Source organism: Protopterus annectens, chromosome 1.part0 (assembly GCF_019279795.1).
Source record: "Protopterus annectens isolate FY-2018-M chromosome 1.part0, PAN1.0, whole genome shotgun sequence".
Lineage (NCBI taxonomy): Eukaryota > Metazoa > Chordata > Ceratodontiformes > Protopteridae > Protopterus > Protopterus annectens.
In genome coordinates this window covers 513691310-513711773 of record NC_056725.1, presented here as the reverse complement: position 1 = coordinate 513711773, position 20464 = coordinate 513691310, and the positions used below count along the sequence as shown (strand labels likewise).

Below are 20464 nucleotides of genomic sequence, written 5' to 3'. Positions count from 1 at the left end.
CTTGGTTGCTCAAGGATGTGTTCCACAGGACCATGGCTAACCTGCAGAGTGGGTAAGAATGGGTTCCCCCCTGCTTGTTTATGTACCACATGTGGTGGTGTCTGTTTTTATAAGCAGTTGTCCTGGAAGGATTAGGTATTTGAAGGCTGTCAGAGCAATTCTGTACAGCTAGCACCTCTTTTTGATTGATGTGCAGGAGAATCTGGCTTCGGTTCCAGTGGCCCTGAATGCATTTGCCTGCCATGTGAGCCCCCCATGCATAGTCTGATGCATCTGTTGTCAGGGTTTGGGCAGTGAGGGGTTGACTGAAAAGCAGTCTCTTGTTGTGGTTGCATGCTTCTGCCCACCAAAGGAACTCTGCCCTTAGACAAGGTATGATAGGAATAACTGTTTCCAGGTCCTGAGAATGTTGGCACCAAAGATTTTTAAGTACCATTGACGTTTCCTCATATACAGTCTTGCATATGGAATTAGCAGAATACAGGAGGCCATGAACTGTGGAATTAGCAGAATACAGGAGGCCATGAACCCTAGGGCTTGCAGTACTTTTCTTGCCGAGAGCTGGGTTTTGGTGGCCATTTGTCTGAAGTAGCTTATCAAATAGACCTGTTTTTCTGAAGCGAGAAATGCCATCGGGGAAGTTGTGTCCAAGCTTGCTCCCAGGAATACAATCTTTTGACTGGGTACCAGTTGTGATTTCTTTTCATTGATGGTGTACCCCAGTGAAGTGAGAAGGCTTTTACAAATTCCAGGTGCTGAAGTAGCAATTCCTGATTGTCCACCTGAATCAGGCAGTCATCCAAGTATGGGAAAATTTGGACATTTCCCTGCCTGCAGTATGCAATGGCTGGAGCCAGGCACTTTGTGAATACTCTGGGCACAGTAGATAAGCCAAAGGGAGGTGCAGAGAACCGATAGTGCATAAAGCCTGTCCTGAAATGGAGATGTTTCCTGCAGGACTCCCTTATGGGGATGTGCAGATCAGCTTCTTTTAAGTCTAGAGTGACAAACCAGATGTCCTTGGCTAGCATAGGGAGAAGCTGTTGCAGGGTAAGCATCTTGTCTTTTGGGATCACCCGAAAGGTATTGAGAAATGAAAAATCCAGGATTGTGTGCCAAGAGCCCTCTTTTCTGGGCACCAGGAAAAGTCTGGAGTAGAAACCCTGACCCCTTTGTTCTACTGGAACAGGTTGAATAGCTCTGATATTGAGCAAGGAAAGTACTTGCTTTTGAACCTTTGCCCACTGGTTTGGAGGAAGGTCTGGAAACCCTCTAGGGGGTTGACAGTGAATAGAAGAAGAATTTGTACCCCTGGAATACAATGTTTAGGACCCATCAGTCCTGAGTAATGGACATCCAGTTTTTTGCATGAAGAGCCAGTTTTCCTCCTCGGGACACAAGTAATTGGGCAGGGCTGGGAAGGATAATTGAAAAGTCATTGTGAACTTTTTCCATAAGGGGCAGATTACCACTCCCTGTTTTTGGGGTGGGGCACTCCATTGTTTAGATCTCTGCATACCCTGAGACTGTAGTCTGGGTGACCCGTTTCCCCTGGGTCTGGGAAGGCCTGGAAGGGTCTGGAAAGGACCAGTTTTTAGAAGGCCAATACCAACTTAATCTAGCTGTTTGCACTTGTAAGAATTCTTTGTTTGCATAGATTTAGCTTTTTCTTCCATCGTTTTAAGAACTTTCTGCTTTGGTGCCAAACAAACGGTCCTTATTTAAAGGAGCATCTAGTAATTTGGATTTAACATGATCTGGCAAGGTTTTTTCCTTCAGCCAAGTATACCTTCTCGGTACAGACCCAGTGACTGCAGCCCTGCAAGAAGCTTCTAGGGCATCAAAGCCACACTGCAAAGTATGTTTACTAACTTGGTTTGCAGAATGCTTTAGCTCTTGTAAATCTTTATTTTCTGCATAATCTGGAATTAATACAAATTTTTGTTTAATAAGTTCCATAGTATGTTGCTGGTACTTCAACATGTGAAATTGGCAATTCAAAGCCCTGATGGCAAGAGTTGCAAAGGTATATACCTTCTTACCCCATCTGTCTAAAGCTCTGGAATCCCTGTTCGAAGGGGTAGGATTCTTGGCTGTAGTAGCCTTAATACCCTTAGGTCCCTGGGAAATGGTCTGTGGATCCACAGTAGGATTCTTGATGAGAATTTGTTGGAATCAGGTACTCTGTAGTACCTGTCTGGTTTCCTAGGGGTGGGGAGGGTAATGTACCTGGAGTAAGAGTGGATTCCATAAAAACAACATCCAGGACAGGGGGTATAGCTAGAGGCCTGTGCTGAGGCAACTCTAAAAATTCTCAGAGTCATTTTTTAGACTGAGGATAGTCTTGGCATTCCGAGGGGAAATGCTCTCTTAAAGTATGCAAGGTTTCACCAAAAGAAAAATCCTCTGGAGGGGAGACAGAAGGAATAGATTCCTCTGCATCTGAATCCTCACAGGCTGATAAAGGGTATGTCCTGATAATCAGAAGGGTCAGAGTCATCGGACTCCTGGTCTGCAGAATCAGAAGGAAACAATTCTTTGTCTCTTAGCAGGGGAAGGCTGGCTTCCCATAATTAGAGTAATAAGGTCTTCAGCCATTCTAGGCATTGGTTTTTGTGGCATGGGACCTTGAGCATGCGCTTTGGTTTCAGTTTTCTAGGCATAGTGCGTACTCTGGGCCTAAGAAACTTGGTAGTTTGGGCTAAAAATGAAGTCAGATTCAAACATCGGTAGGATGAAATACACCCTCAGAAGCCGGTGCCTGCACAGTGGCTCCAGACCCATCCAAGGTAGACACATCCACAGTTCCATAGTAGAAGCAGCATTTCGCAGCATACCGGACTCCGAATGGGTCTCAGCAGAGGCCTGCAAATCCATAGAAGCGGGCATCAGGGGCTGCAAAAGCACCTCACTGAGTACCTGCGGACTGGCGACTAGCTTAATGGAAGTGTCAGCGGCAGTTCTGGAGCTATGCGGTCTGCCTCTGTCTTTATCTTTACGTTTTTCAGAAGATCGGTAGTCTGATGGCTTATTGAAGCCATTTCGGAATATGAAGAATAAGAAGAAAAGAATTTAGCGACAAAGATAGCCTGATGACGAATGGTACGGGTGTTAAGGCACAAAACCGACAGCGAGGGACGTCATGTTCTGGGCCTAAGTGTATTCAACTGTGCTTTCATCTGGATGTCCTTCAAGGATGCATCTGCAGTCTTTACAAATGGGTTGTCCTGTCGTCAGGCAGCCCTTCGGTCGGCCGGATTCCAAAGTCTGGGTCTGGCTTCGGCTGGTGTCGCACTTCACCCGACGTCATTGCGGCAGTTCTTCGGGTATAAAGGCATCAGCCGACGCCATTTTCCTCAGTCTTTCTTGCCGCGTGGCGCCCGAAGCAGAAGCTGTTCGCAAGTGCCGGTCGGTCAGATCCAGAGATTACTACTACCGAATATTACTTCGAAGACTTCTATAAAGCTAAGTACCCCGTTGGGGACTCTTTCTTGCCTCAGCCGATGTCAGAGAAAGTGAATAACTGTTTATCTTGTGGGAAACAAATACCTCATAAAGATTTCCACTCCTATTGCATACATTGTTTAGGCCCAGACCACGACGTAGCAGCTTGTCTAGCCTGTGCTTCTTTTAACCGACGGACGCTTAGACGTCGGTCGGAGTTTGCTGAACAGTTTTTCGGCTCCGATTTTGCCTATATTATGCCGTCGGATCCTCCGACTACGCAAATTACCAAAAAACGCAAAGAAAAGGCCCGACACTCACGGTCCGCGGTTTCGGCCGAAACCGCGGTTAAGCAAACCACGACTGTCTCGGTTTTGGTCGAAACCGAGCAAGCGGTTCTTTCTTCAGCCGAAATCATGCCTTCTACCGAGGCCTCTTGTAACCTGGTAGAAACGGCTTCTGAAATCCAACCTTCTGTTGCGGTTTCACAGGATTTATCAGACACCATTCCCCTGGATATTTCAACCCCTGCACGTGGAGCTGCTAGGCCTCCTGCAGCTATGTCTATTAAGGCCTTTGCCAGGGCTAAAGCAGCCAAAGCATCAAAACCTGTGCCTGCCAAGCCCCCCTCTCACAGGCCCAGCACCAGCTCCCATATGCTTTCTTTGGCTGAGGATCTCATCTCTTTAATTCGTGGAGCCTAGCCTCATCCAGACAGGGCCTCTCTCCCTCCTCCAGAAAAGAGGCCTAGAGCAGAGCCCCCTGAGCCAGTATCCACAGATGATTCCTCTGATGACTCAGAACATACAGACCCTCCTGAGGCTTCTTATTCTCCTTACGAAGACTCTGATGCTGAAGAGTCCATCCCTTCAGCCTCTCCTCCTGAGGAATTTTCCTTTGGGGAAACCTTGCATGCTATGAGGGAACAATTTCAGTGGCAGGGCCAAGATTTCTCAGACTCCAGAAAAAGGCTTAGGACCTTTCTACATTTGCCACAGCATAGGCCTTTAGCTATACCTCCAGTTCTTTCTGTTGGTTATGATGCATTTAATGATGCTTGCACTGCTCCTGATTCATTACCTCCGGCTCCTGCTAAGCCCGATAGGTTCTACAGGGTCCCGGACACTCATCACCATTTATATAAGGCTCCTTTTGCAGATCCAGAGACTATCTCCCAGGGTCCTAAAGCTGTAGCAGCTACTTCTACTAAAAACCCCCTCCCCTCTGAAAGGGAATCCAGGTCCTTAGAGAGATGGGATAAAAAAGTTTACACCTCTGCTACTTTGTCAGCTAGAGCTTTGAACTGCCAATTTCATATGATTCAATATAAAGAGTTTATGCTTGACCAGTTGACTAAAAAGCTGTCCTCTGAAGAATCTATGTTCAAGAAATGGTACATAACATACAGCAGGTTAGTAACCATTCTTTAAAATGTGGCTATGATGCACTGGAGGCTTCCTTTAGATCAGCCATGACTGGCACAGTTATCAGGAGGCATGCATGGTTGAAAGAACAGGCATTACCAGACCATGTCAAATCTAAGCTTTTGGATGCACCTATGGACAAGGTCAATTTATTTGGTTCCCCTGCACAGCAGGTACTAAAAAAGATGGAAGAGAAGGCAAAATCTGTACAAACAGTGAAAGATTTCTTACAAGTTCAACCTCCATGGTTTAGCAGGAACTGGCCCTCCAAGAATTGGTCCTTTCCGGACTCCTCTAAGGCACAAAGAGGCAGGAATAGGCGCTCTAGAGGCAGAAACCAATCCAGGGGTGCCTACAGGGGACGCCAGTGGCAAGGTAACAACCAGCGAGGCACGGATACAGCCACCACCACTACAACAACTCAATCACAGTGACTTGGCAGTGGCACCGCCTACCAGGGAACAACTAGAAGGACCCTTAGGTGGAAAGCTAACCTTATTTTCAAAAAACTGGCATTGCATTACAAGAGAAAAATGGATTTTGCAAACTATAGACCAAGGTTACAGGTTCCATTTCCATACTCTACCAGGAAAGAGAGGAATTCCAAACCTACCACCTACTCAAAGGACAGAAGCTCTAAAGCAAATATCTCAATTATTAAGAATGAGAGCTGTGGAAAAGGTACCATCTATGGAGCAAGGAAAGGGATTTTACTCCAGACTCTTCCTGGTACCAAGAAAAGAAAACAAATGGAGGCCTATTCTAGACCTGTCCGCTTTAAACACATTCCTCATTGTTCCAAAATTCAAAATGCTGACCCTACAGCAGCTTCTTCCCATGCTGGGCAAGGAGTCTTGGCTGGTAACTCTAGATCTCAAGGAGGCATACCTGCACGTCCCCATAAGACCAATTTGCAGAAGATACCTTAGATTTCTTGCAGGATCAGAGCATTATCAATTCTCAGCATTGCCCTTTGGCTTATCTACTGCGCCCAGAGTGTTCACGAAATGCCTGGCATCAGTAATCGCTCATTGCAGACTTCAGGGGATTCAAATCTATCCCTACCTGGACGACTGCCTAATGCAAGCGGACAACAAAATCAAACTAACAGAAGACTTACAAAGAGTCATTTACCTGCTGCAAGCCCTGGGATATACAGTCAATACAAAAAAGTCAAGGCTGATTCCATCCCAAAGAATAACCTTTCTGGGTGCAGAACTGGACACATCAAAACAAATGGCATTTCTAACTGCAGAAAAGAAAGAGCAACTTCCTCTCTACTTCTTGGCATTAACAAAGCAGAACCATCTAACTGCAAGAAAAGTGCTGCAAGCTCTAGGCTTCATGGCATCCTGCATAATACTGGTCCCTCATGCTAGGCTGCATATGAGAAAGCTACAGTGGTACCTAAAGAATTTGTGGTCCCAGCACAAGCACAGCCTAGAAACCAAAATTCCAATGATCCCATGCCTGAAGCAAGAGTTCCTATGGTGGGCTCAGGCCTGCCAATCAAACACAGGATTGCCCTTCTGCAAAAGTCAACCAAGACAAACCATCACGACAGATGCCTCAGACCTCGGTTGGGGGGCACACATGCTGGGCAAGTGCATTCAAGGCCTATGGACTCAAGACCAGCTGCACCTGCACATAAATCTAAAGGAAATGATGGCAGTAAAATTGGCAATCCAGGCATTCAGACCTTTTCTCCAAGAAGGTCAGTTGATGATAAGGACAGACAACACCACAGTTATGTGGTACATCAACAAACAGGGAGGCACACACTCATATCCTCTATGCCGGCTGGCACTGGACCTATGGGATGTGGCTCTGAGCTACAACATTCAGTTACAGGCAATTTATGTACCAGGGAAGGAAAACATTCTAGCAGGCATATTAAGCAGAACTACAACAGATGCCCATGAATGGATGCTGCATCCGGACATCTTCAAAGCCATCACAAGAGAATGGGGATTACCACAAATAGACTTGTTTGCATCTCCACTCAATCACCAGCTAAAGAAATTCTGCACAAGGACGTACCACCCACTTGCTTGGAAGGTGGACTCCCTATCTTTCAGTTGGAAAAGCATGATAGCATACGCATTCCCACCACTTCCTTTGATGCACAAGGTGCTTCTGAAGATCAAAGAGGAACGTCCGAGGATCATTCTGATAGCTCCAGACTGGCCAAGACAACATTGGTATCCATTGCTGAGGAGCATGTCCCAGGAACAAATATGGACACTGCCCCTGATCCCATTACTGTTAACACAGAACAACTACAACATCCTGCATCCAAACCTGAAAACTCTGCAGCTAACTGCCTGGAACATTACATAACAGCAATTAACCCAAATTTATCCCAAAGGGTTAAAGACATAATCCTGGAGGCTCGTAGACCTTCAACAAGAAAGAATTATGCAGCAAAATGGAAAAGATATCTCATCTGGAGTACTGCAAAGGGGCAGGATGTGACACTGGTGAACATAGCCAACATCCTGGAGTACTTGGCGGAGCTCTTCCATACAGGCCTGTCCTATTCTTCCATCAAGATACATGCATCAGCTATTTCAGCAGAATACAGCTTGGATCCTCCTGTCTTCTCGTATCCTCTGCTCAGACAGTTTCTGAGAGGAATTAAAAAATGTAAAACCTCCCAGGAAACCTCCATTGCCAGCATGGGACTTGAATTTTGTGCTAGAAAAACTGACACTTCCCCCTTTCGAACCAGCAGCAACAGCAGAATTACAATACTTATCCTGGAAGACTGCTTTCCTGCTGGCAATAACTTCAGCAAGAAGGGTCTCTGAACTACAGGCATTAATGGCAGTGCAACCCTTCCTGATCTTCCATCAGGATAGTGTCCATGAGAACAAATCCTACATTTATGCCTAAGGTGGTATCCAGAGTCTCTTTAAATCAGGCTATCCACCTACCTACATTCTTCCCCAACCCACAGAACAGGGGAGAAAGGCTCTTACATACCTTGGATGTACATAGACAATTACGCTACTACCTGGACAGGACAAAAACCAATAGAAAAATTGACCAGCTTCTGGTAGCATATGCAACAGGAAAGGAAGGAAAACCAATTTCAAAACAGACAATCTCCAAATGGATAGGAAATTGCATTAGATTTTGTTACTCCTACCATGGAAAGAAAACTCCAGAGAATATCAGGCCTCACTCCACAAGGGCTACAGCCACTACCACAGCTTTCTTACGAGGAGTGGCTACCAAGGACATTATAGAGGCTGCTACTTGGACCTCCGTGCATACATTTGCCAAGCATTATAATTTACCTCTATACTCTAGATCCCGTGCTGGTTTTGCCACTGCTGTTTTGCAAGGGATCCTAACTACACCATAATCTCTACTCATTTCCTCCTCCCCTAGTTTAGCTATGGTATTCTACCCATTTAGAAGACTGCAGATGCATCCTTGAAGGACATAGTACAGTTTTGTACCTACCATAAATGTAGATGTCCGATAGGAATGCATCTGCAGTCAGGATTACCCACCCTCCTTCCCTCTGAGGTACTCCTAGGGTATTTGCCAATCTTCAGCTAGCTTGGGGGGGATATATTATGGTGTATTTGTTTGTATATATGTACATACATGCTTATTTTGTGTGTTTGCTCTCTACTATTTGGAAACTTTGGCATTTATCCAAATTTAGCCATCCAAGAGGGCACCTGGCATCTGGGGCAAGAAACACTGAGGAAAATGGCGTCGGCTGATGCCTTTATACCCGAAGAACTGCCGCAATGACGTCGGGTGAAGTGCGACACCAGCCGAAGCCAGACTCAGACTTTGGAATCCGGCCGACCGAAGGGCTGCCTGACGACAGGACAACCCATTTGTAAAGACTGCAGATGCATTCCTATCGGACATCTACATTTATGGTAGGTACAAAACTGTACTTTCTCAAGTTTATATGGAGGCAGTCTGATGACGAGGCAGTAAAAACAGCATGCTTTCTTTCAGTGGCTAGGAGATAATGTTTTCTGAAAGCATTCAAGTTTTCTACATCTGGGAGAGGAATAAAGAAGAAAAATGGCACTTATTCTAAGTAGAAGCACAGGCTATATCATGTGACTTAGCACGGATGACCTTCATTATAGGTTAATTTAAGCCTGTGAGCATGGCTGTCAATCTGGGACAGTTGTTCCTATTAGGAAGATTAAAGTTCATTATTTGAAGATGTACATAATTGTGTGTGTTTGTATTATGTTAATAGGTTCTGTGGGGTGTGGTGTTTGAAGGTGTTCATGAAAACAAAAAGTCTTGTAAGATGTGACATAGGCTGAAAAATGGATACAGCAAGAAGCAACTGTATAAAATATCACCCTGCCAAGCGCTAGTGTATGCATGTAACACAAGAGCTGAAACTAACATTTAAAAAAAGCTGTCTAAATAGTCGATGGGAATAATAATTTCTTATCAGAAAAACAGATTTATGAAAATATTTGGTATGGGAGATGTGAATTCAGTAGTAGGAGATCAGAGAGAGTGTATATATATATATATATATATATATATATATATATATATATATATATATATATATATATATATATATATAGTATTCCCTAAGGTACAAACGTTGTGCTAGGCAGAAATTATATTTCACAAAGTTGCATTTAATTGAAAGCTTTGATATGCATCCAATAACTATATTTTATATCACATGCCAATAACTAAAATAAAAAGTGTAGTAATGAAAACTGAGAACACTGGTGCTTCACCACCTGTCTGTTAACTAGAGAGGAATTTAAGGAATGGGTAGTGGAAATTATTTAGGAGTTATTAGGGAAGATAGAAATTTCTTCTGAAACTATAGCTAGGGAGTAGGGAAAACTAAAGTTGAGTTTAACAATACAGTGAAATAAAAGAAAGAGATATGGTTAAAGAAGTAACAATAATTATTTTGATGGACTTGCCAAGGTTTAAAGTATTGCAGAATATTAGGAATCTCACAGAACAAGAAGAGGTGCAAATGTAGACTGCTAAAGAGAAAATAAGGGACTACCTCAATAATATAAGTTTTGAAAGATTGCTGTTAAGCAACTGTTTTTTGATAATTACTCCAGACCACAAAAGCTGTTAGCACAGTTATTGCCATAAATTGTGTACCCACTCACAGAAGGTTATAATTCAAAGTGGAAATGAATGAAGTGGAGGGAAGGTTCAAGAAGTAAGGTGAGATTAGGATTTTGGATGCAGATCCTTGAGGAAAACAACCATACAGAATATTATATTCTTAAACTTGCAAAAAGAATTCTAAGAGCTAAGCCAACATAGATTGAAAGAAAATGTTGCCAATAGGGATAACTGCAAGATGGGGTACAGAAAATAGGCAAGAGTGGTAATGGAATTTACTGGAGAAAATTGGCAAAGGAATCACTCTCTTGATAGCAAATTACTAGAGAGGGAAGGGTAATAAAGTGTAAAAGTACTTTTGATATCAGAATATAGACAGAGAGCTAGGGGAGTCCTAAGTGAAAGGTCTGTTCTGGTAGAGTTTAGTTGAATCTGGAACAGATGTGCTGTGCAAAGGGGATAATTAGTAGGGAAGATAAAATATTGCATAATGAGTATAAAAGTCAATCATAGGAGGTTAAAATTGGGAAGAGAGACTTGAAAAGCATTTTACAAAGGAACAGTGGAATGACGTGTGGCTCTCAAGTTTGCAACAAAGTCCAGAAGGTTATTTGCTTAGAAGTGTTTGCATAAGTATTTTATAGCCAATCAGACTTCAAAGAATGTTTCCTCAAGAAGACTGCACATGTTGGAGGTGTGATAGGGAAGAAAGAGGTAACTGGGAACATGTTTTTGCGAGTTTAATGAGCTGACATTTAAAACAATCCCTACAGAATACTGTGCGAGTGAGCTTGGGGAACCAAATGGCTGTAATTAAGGAAATTCCTCAGGATTAGAATTGCCTAGAAATAGTAAGGCCTTGTTACGTTAAATTCTATTGTCTGCCAGTAAAGCAATTACTAGAAAATTGAAATCAAAATATAAACTCAGCACTAAGCCAAATGAATGTAATTAAGGAAATGATTCTTTTGAGCTGGGACATCTAAATTGCCAAGAAATAGTAAGCTTACAATGTTAAATTCTGTTGGTTGCCAATACAGCAATTAATAGAAAATGGAAATTAAAATCTAAATCAGTACTATATGAAGTATTGAAGATTGTTAAACATCCCGTTTCCAGTGTTTAATCCTTTAGAAAAGGATATTAGCAAATTCCATAGAAAAATGAAATTTATGGGAACAATAAGTGGAAAATGTGAGTTGTAAAGAAAAAACATGTAATGAATGAAAATGAAAAACGTTTTTTTTTTCTATTAATGTGTGCGCCTATGTCTTAAGTGATCATTTAAAAAGTCGTTTAATACAGAAGAAAGCAGATAGTCTTGATAAAGTTTTTATACTCTCATCCCAGATCAAATCCAGGAGCTATTGCTTTAGTGAATGCCGCTGCTGCTACACATGTGGTTAATACGAATTCCTCTCCTTGTGTTAAAGGTGGGAATGCTTTTGATAGATAAAGGAAAAGAGAGTATTCTTCTGCAACACGGATTCTCAACTGTCAAGCTCATATGTTGAAGTTCCCTTGTCTTATTTGATGAGAATATTAGTAACATTTTGGCATCTCTTTCATCTTCAGAGGAAAAACCTGCTTTAATTTTGATGCTTCTGTCTCTCAAGTGGCTACCCACGGTTTGAAATGTGCGTAGGATTCTGTTGGTGCTACTTCCAGAGCTGCTGCTACTGGAACTGTTATGAGGAGGTTTGTTTGACTGCATTCCCAAAATGTCCCAGATGTCAAGATTGAAATTTTGGCATCTCCCTTGGATCGAGTCTTAGTTTTTGGACCTTTTGCTGCAGAGGTTCTTAAAAGTTGATACTAATACAGATGTAAACAAATACGAATGATCTTATAGAATGCAGCAAGACATTTACTAAGTGATATAGCCATATTCCCAAAAGTCATCATAATGGTCAGGAGGGGTAATGTATATTGTGCTGTATTTTTAGAAACAAGGCTATAGCATTTTTGTGGCTTTTCTTACTCCTAAAGATCCAAACACACCCTTGAAGTTACTCTGTCTTCCCTTATCAGTAAAAATATTTTCAATCATTAATTTTCTGGTACCTGCTTTATCCAATTGATAGTGAAAGAGGCAAAGCCAGAGACTGTCCTGCTTTCAGAGGGAGCAAAATATGGAAATTGATTCTTGATAGAATACCAGTCTGTTGCAGAATATACTTACATGGCGTGTACACCTCTAAGCAATTTAGTGAATTCACCAGTTCACGTATGGTCTGTCTTTTGGATGTAGGAGGAGACCAGAAAACCTGGCTAAGAGCCCACATGGACACAAGGAAGGCATGCAGATTACACATAGAAGGAAACCCACCTGGAAACTGAACTTGGGAGCCGAGGGCAGTGAGGCAGTAATACTAACTGCTGCACCGCTGTGCTGACTAATAAATTTGTGTGTGTGGGCTAAAGGCAATTCTTGGAAGATAATGTGCTTTTAAGCTGCATGTCAATATCAGTATGTCTTCTTCATTATGTAATGTGTATGCTGTCAGGAGTCCTAAAAATGAACTTTGCATTCCAGAGAGACTGTACTTTTTGTGTTTGGATGATGTGTGAGCACAGTGTGCACATTATAAAATCTTTCTTTCTGTTTCAGCTTGAACATGTTTCGGATGCTGAAAAAATCAAGTAAGTATTTCTCCCACTTTTTTTCTATTTCTATTTTTTGATGCTTCTGGTGTAAGAGCTGAGTAGTTCTCTATTATATTTCTTGCTATGTGCTATTGGGGGGATCAAGTCCTTTTGAAGCTGAGATGTTTGTTTGCCTTGTTAGAGAGGAAAATTAGAGTCCACAGAGAAGGTGAGATGTAAGTGGATATTGCAAAGTTCCTATGTCCAAGAACCACAAAAAGAATAAAATGGAAATGCCTATGAAGAGGATGGGCTTAAATGCATCTTGTGCAATACAGAATATGGGAGTAGCTAACATGTGAAAGGATTTAGTGGTTTTATATGAGGAAACACTTTTCTTCAAAGGTCAGTTTAACCATAAGTCATAATGGTTGGGTTTGCCCACCTTCTGCTAACTGTTTCCTTGACCAGATGGTTTCAAGCTGTTTGTATGCTAACCTGTAAGGACCAATGCTTGTCTCATACCTGCAGGTATTAATGCAAGTGACACAAGATTTGGATGTATATAGCCTGTCATGTGTTTTGCTCAATTTTTCCTACAGAGTACCGCTTTTCTCCCTGTATTTGACTCTTTTTAAAGAGAATTCTACAAAAACATAAGAGGAATTACCTTTTCTATATAATTGTAGTAGTAGTCCACTTAAATTGATCAACAGATGTGGTGATAAACAGTGTACCTAAAGATTACCCCACTCGTTGCTTGATGTTTTTAGGGCTTTGAAGGTAAGTTGATTCTGCTGGTTTTCAAAAGTTTAAAAAAGCTTAGTACTATTTAGTTAACACACATTCTTCTCTCGTAGAAATGCTTAGACTATTGAGAAACATTCAAAGAAGGGAAATTCCAGACATAAGCTGGTGATAGTTTTATGCTCTTCATTCCCCTCAATCCTTTACGCTATCAGAATAGTCTAAGTATGTAAATAATTACAAAAATGCAGTAAAGTACGTTCTACTAGGTCTGCATAGGAAGGTATGCTCACTTTGACAACCATGTCACTAAGTTTGTCTCAAAGTACCCAGGGCACCAGGTCCACCTCCTGTGCTTCAAGCTTTATAAGTTAGGAAAATGACAGTGTTGATAGCTTCTTAGCCAGCTAGAATCATATCAGAAGTAGAGGATTGTAGATTCTGAATTATCAATGGTGAACAAGCGTAAAGTTTACTGCTAAAGAGGTGCTATTTCTTGTAGAACCATTTGCGTGCAGTATCTATTCTCCTTTTGCTTTTGACTGTAAATTAATGTTTTTGCATTGTATGAGAAGAAGTGAAGTAACTGAGACCTGTATTCTCTCCACCCCCTAAACTATATGTGTCAGCATTTCACAATGACAATTCTGAACTTTTCTATAGTACTGATTAACATCCTTGAGGGTTAAAGTAAAAGTGAAAGAGGATTCTGTGATTTGTCATCCAGAACAGAGGAAGACTTACTGGAAACGGTCTGCACCATTTTCAGACTCTGGCCACAAGGTTTGGTTGATCCCTTGAAAACATTACATTTGTTGCGACAACTTACTCTGTGGTAGAGTTCTTTATCAACCCTTTACTGCTGACCATTTTGAAGATACAGCTGAATGTTTGTTTTAGCTCTCTGTAGTTAAATCCATCCAGAACCCCCATTTTTTGCAAATGAGGTCAGGGTGTCACATCAACAGTGATCATCATCCAGAGCCAATGTTCACACCACCGGTGTCTATTCTTCCATATCACACATACATACAGTTGCACCTTTGAATGATTTAGTGTGCCCAGTCAAGCTACTGCATGCTGATGGAAACCCAAGCACCCAAAGAAAACCCACATGAACATTGGAATAATGTGCAGACTCTGTATAGAAGGCAGCCCAACCAAGAATCAAACCAGAGAACCTTTGCTGTGAGGCAACAATGCTATCTGCTGCACCAATGTACTGTTCTAAAGCACTGTGTGTTCTATAGTTAAATGCCTTTTTTAGACAAAAATTTAATGGTGTTAATGAAATAATTACCCAAGATACACAAACCATTTTCATAGTCTCAGAGACAAAGAAGCAGCATCATCCTGAATTTTAATTAAATGATGCCATTCATGCTACAGAATTTAAGATCATACACTATCATATTCAAGTAGAAATAAGTTATTTTAAGATTGAAGTTGCAACAACACTGCATTGGTATGCTTTTCATAGCTTTTGTACTTGTTAGTCTGCAAAGAAGTGATAGCTATACTTGAATTTTTGGTCTGTTTTGCTCATATTCAAGTAGAAATAAGTTATTTTAAGATTGAAGTTGCAACAACACTGCATTGGTATGCTTTTCATAGCTTTTGTACTTGTTAGTCTGCAAAGAAGTGATAGCTATACTTGAATTTTTGGTCTGTTTTGCAAATGTTGCATTTTGTTGACTTTAAATTGGCATTCTAGCCTTAGTTTGACTTTGTATACGTTAGTATTTCTATATTGTTTTCAAATATGAAAACATTTTCTTGACAAGATATTTGGATGATTAGCTTTATACAACGCAAATGAGCCAATAGCAAATACTAGAAGCGGACACCATAATCTCACATTTTGTATGCCTGTCAGAACAAGTAGAACATGCAGCGTTTCCTTTAATGTTTAAAATGACAGAACACGAAATAAAAAATATTTTTTTTTAGATCATGGCAAAAGGTGAAATGTGTATATTTTATGTGAATGTAATGACAAAAAAAAGGAAGGTGTAGGCTGCTGGTGTTACCTAGCAATGTAAAAAATGTAATTCTGACCTTGTTTGAAATATTTTAGCAAATCTATCAGAAAAACTGTCAAGATTCCCAGCTACAGAATGCTGTTTTTAGCCCAGCTGTGCTGATCGATACTTTTTGTTTCTGTACTTTTACCTTGTGGATTATATTGCTCTTTACCCACATCCACTATGTTGCTTCTTGAGTGTAGCAGCTACCTGATCATAAGTACACCCAAGTGCTTTGAGGGTGGCATCTGGGGAATGACAATCTAGCTGAAGATATTCTATCAGTTTGTTATGTAATGGTTTACTAGAGGAGGTGCTCTACTAAAACAGAAGCAGCTTAAGTAACTTAACTTGGTCCTAAATAGAGGTAGCAATTTTAGTACCGTTTGTTAAAGGGTACAGCTCGGGCTAGGTTTGCTTGGAATAAAACTTTAATCAAAGTGGCTGTGTCTTTCGAGTGCAGGTTTGTGTGGTGCTGCTTACAGCTCAGCACACTAAATCTGAGCTATGAATTTAAACCAATGAAAAAAACAGCTTTGAAATGACTTATGCCTCCAGACAGTAATGCTAACTTTCCAAAACTAAAGTCTGCTTATCCTGTCTCGCTGAATAGTTACCAGTATCTCTGACTACCCACTCCCCAGCTAAATCTTTGATGTATCAGTTGCTAAATTTTAAATAGTAGAATTGGGGGGGGATGCAGCAAAATTACCCACAGGGAGCAATACGGTTCAGTATATAAGCAGTGCAGTTATTAACATGGCTGTGCAACAGAGCCCACCCCAGCCATACCAGAATCCCATTACTTGACTGTTTGTCCTCAGTTGCCATAAAATATTGTTCATATGTGCCTAGTGTACTTGCTGTTGTCTTTACTTATAATCTCACAGATTTGGATATAATTTAATGTAAAACATTTAGCTAAAGTTTTTCAACAAAAGCACTAGCAGCAGCTATTTACTAAACAAAACACACAAATACACTGAAAACATGCTTAAAATAAGCAACAGTAAATTTCTCAATTTGAAACTCACATTGAAAAATACATCTGGCAGCCTAATAATCTGCAAGAATGGTGCTGGGATTCATAGTCAAATGGCATATGGTAAATCACTTATTAGCTATGTGAAGGATGCAGGAATTCAAAACACATATGTGCAGTGCATTTGCTAACAACCTGGGACATCTCGATAGACAAGAGTTCCTTTTCAGGAGCAGCCCAGAAGCACTCTGAAGTGAGGGTGACAAACACTAAACAGTAGAAAGCATCTCATTTACAGTTCATAGCCTTGCTGATCTGTGCCAGACAAACTGTTGTAGCCCAAATTAAATGTATTTCACACCGGTGTCAGCAAGAAAGAGGCTAAATTTAAAACATGGATTCTCAAAATATTAACATTGAACACAAACTTCATGCAGTCCATTTTATTCAAAGCCATATAATAAATAAATCCAACAGTCAAGAAAACAAAAAATCAAGGCTCATACCCAAAGGACAATGTTGTAATGATGCACCTATTTACTACAGTCAATATCATAATTACTTCTGGATGCAGGAAACAAGTATGTAAATGTGTATATTATTTATATATATATATATATATATATATATATATAATGTGTGTGTGTGTATATATATATATATATATATATATATGTATATGTGTGTATATATATATATATATATATATATATATATATGTGTGTGTGTGTGTGTGTGTGTGTGTGTGTATATATATATATATATATATATATATATATATATATATATATATATATATATATATATATATATATATTAGATCCCGATCACTTCCCCGAAGTTTCAAAACTCCAAAGACCATATGGCTGAGAAACTCCTAACACTTTGCATCAGGATCACTGTATAGCATGGAACTCGAAATTTGCCATTTTCCTCACTGTAGTGCGATCCCGCAGTTGGTATATTTAAGTAGCAGGCCCCCCCCCCCCCGCAAAAGCATACAGTTGTTTTGTTTTATGTTGATGTTCTTCATCTCACATTGCTGCAGTCCTTACATATGGGGTAGTCCGCTGTCCTCGGTCGGCCCGAATACCAAAGTATTAGGCTGGCGTCGGTCATGGGCGCTCAGATCTGACATCAGAGCGTCAGGGTATAAAAGCGCATGACCGACGTCATATCCTCAGTCTTTTTTGCCGCATGGTCCGATGCAGAAGCAGCGTTGCAAGTGCCGTCGCGTTCTGAAATTTTCATATTCTGAGTTTCAGACCGAAACCAAGTTGGGCTAAGTACCCGTTGGGGAATATTTTTGTTTTTCTTGCCTCAGTTAATTCCAGATGTCAGAAAAAGTGAATAATTGTATTTCTTGTGGGAAACAGATACCGCATAGGGATTATCACTCTCTTTGCATTCCTTGTTTGGGACGGACCACAACGTAGTGGTGTCGGTTTTGTGCTAGGTTTAATAAGCGCACTATTAAAAGAAGGTTAGATTGTGCTAGGTTAGTCTTTGGTAAGCGGTGTAATTATATTATGCCGTCGGATCCTCCGACGCCCGCTTCCACGAAGAAGCGCAAAGACAAATCCTTGAAACCTAGACAGGTTGATTCGTCCGTTCGGACGCCGGTCCTGCAGAAGCTACAGTGGAGCAGGTGGATCCGGCTGAAGTTTCTGTTGAGTCTCAGGGGGAAACTTTGATTTTGCAGGATGTGGCCTCACAGGAGTCAGGTCAAGCTGAAGGGGCCTCTCAGGTTACTGTTCTCCCTTCTATGCCTAAGGTGGTTAGGCCTTCTGCTACTATTTCTAAGGCTTCTTCTAAGGGCAGGTCTGTTTTGCCTTCCTCTGGTGTCCCTCCAGGTACTTCAGGGTCTGTGCCTAAAAAGCACATGCTTAAAATGGCAGAAGATTTGATTACTTTAATTAGAGGTTCTATGCCCCCTCCTGATAAGAGGCCCAGGGTGGAGCCAGAGTTGGAAAGTTTGGATCAGGCCTCAGACAACTCAGACTCTTCTGCTGAAGATATTCAAGATTTTCCCCCTTATTCGGATTCTGATGCAGAGGATTCCACTCCTTCTGCTTCTCCTCCAGAGGATTTTTCGTTTTCAGAAACTCTGCATTCCATGAGGGAGCATTTTAAGTGGGAAGGACAGGATTTCTCTGATTCACGAAAGAGGCTTAGGGAATTCTTGTTTTACCACAGCATAGACCCTTGGCTATACCTCCTGTTTTGGATGTTGTTCAAGATGTTTTCTCGAGGCTTCCCTTAATCCAGATTCTTTGCCTCCTCGCCAGTTAAACCGGACAGGTATTACAGGGTGCCTGAGGCTCATAAATATCTGTATAAGAGTCCTAGGGCGGACCCAGAAACTATTAGTCAGGGGCCTAAGGGTGTTAGAGCTTCTGTTGTAAAGAATCCGGTTCCTCTAGATAAGGAAGCTAGAGCTTTGGATAGATGGGGTAAGAAGGTGTATACCTCTTCTACTTTAGCAATGAGGGCTTTAAATTGCCAGTTTCATATGTTGAAGTATCAGAATTTCCTCCTTTCTCAGCTAAAATCTAAAGTGGATGCTTTGGCAGAGGGCATAGAGTGTAAAGAATTGCAGGATTTAGTACATGTCTCTGAACAGGTGGGTAAGCATTCTTTGCAGTGTGGTTTTGATGCTGTACAGGCCTCTTCTAGGGTGGCTGCCACTGGATCAGTTCTTCGTAGGCACGCCTGGCTTAAGGATCAGAATTTGTCCGAGCATGTTAAAACTAGAATTCTGGATGCCCCTTTACAGTCTGAAGTTTTGTTTGGTCCCCCTGTGGAGTCGGTTTTGAAGAAAATGGAAGACAAGGCTAAGTCTATGCAGACTGTTAAAGATTTTTTTGCAGGTGCAACCTCCAAAGTTTAGTAGAAATTGGCCTACTAAGGGGTGGACCTACCCTTCTTCTGATTCTCAGTCTAGGGGTAGATCTAGATGTGGCAGGGGCAGAGCTCACAGTACATTCAGACCTAGAACTTGGAGTTCACCTGCACAATCTGCAGGTGAGGGCAGGGGCCAGTCCTTTCGTAAACAGGCCCAATGACCTGCATTTTCAGTTGCCAGATTCTTCTTCCCTGGCAGCTCCTTTGGGAGGAAAATTAGCACTCTTCAAACAAAACTGGCTTTTAGTCACCCAGGACAAATGGGTATTGGACATTATAAACCGAGGCTACAAGTTCTATTTCCATACATTGCCTCCTTTCAAAGGCATGCCAGACGTTCCTCCTCGGCAAAGGATAGAGGCTCACAAGCAGATTTCTTTACTTCTTCAAATGGGAGCTATACAGCCAGTTCCTCTGTCAGAAGTGGGACTAGGATTTTATTCTCGCCTGTTTCTAGTACCAAAGAAAGGGAACACGTGGAGACCAATTTTGGATTTATCTATCCTCAACACTTATCTGGACATTCCAAAGTTCAAAATGCTGACGTTACAACAGCTTTTACCTCTGTTGGGAAAAGATCACTGGATGGTAACTCTGGATCTCAAAGAGGCTTATCTTCATGTTCCTATCAGGCCCAGTTGCAGGAGGTACCTGCGTTTTCGGGCTGGAAATTTACATTATCAGTTCTCTGCATTGCCCTTTGGCTTATCTACTGCGCCCAGAGTGTTCACAAAGGTTCTGGCTCCAGTGATAGCCTTTTCCAGGTTAAAAGGAAAACAGATTTATCCTTATTTGGACGATTGCCTGATTATTGCACAACACAAAGACTAACTTTGCATCATCTACAGTATGTGATGGTAGTGTTAAGATGCCTAGGGTATTCTGTGAACGAAACAAAGTCCAGTCTAGTACCCTCTCAGGACATGTGCTTTCTGGGTGTGAGACTGTGAATACAGCTTCCCAGATGGCCTTTTTGACCCCGGACAAACAAAGAAGCCTTTCTCTTTATTTCCATCAAATGTCTCTACAGTCCAGGCTGACTGCAAGGACAGTCCTTCAAGCCTTGGGGTTCATGGCATCTTGTGTTCTGGTGCTTCCCAATGCCAAACTGCATATGAGGAAGCTTCAATGGTATCTCAAAAATGTATGGACACAACATTGCCAAGATCTAGACACTGTCATTCAGATAATACCTTGCATTCAGAAAGAATTTTTGTGGTGGGCTCAGGAATGTCACCTAAACAAGGGAC

The 20464-nt window shown here is 41.5% G+C and overlaps 1 protein-coding gene across 3 annotated transcripts in view; it reads left to right on the top strand.

Annotated features, from left to right (window-relative positions):
- Positions 1 to 20464, top strand: part of TJAP1 (tight junction associated protein 1) — a 1031177-nt gene that overhangs the window by 442289 nt on the left and 568424 nt on the right. For all 3 annotated transcript variants that reach the window (XM_044061070.1, XM_044061061.1, XM_044061052.1), the window contains exon 4: positions 12583 to 12614. In XM_044061070.1, coding sequence (XP_043917005.1) covers positions 12583 to 12614 — 32 coding nt within the window. The remainder of the gene's footprint in view (positions 1 to 12582; positions 12615 to 20464) is intronic.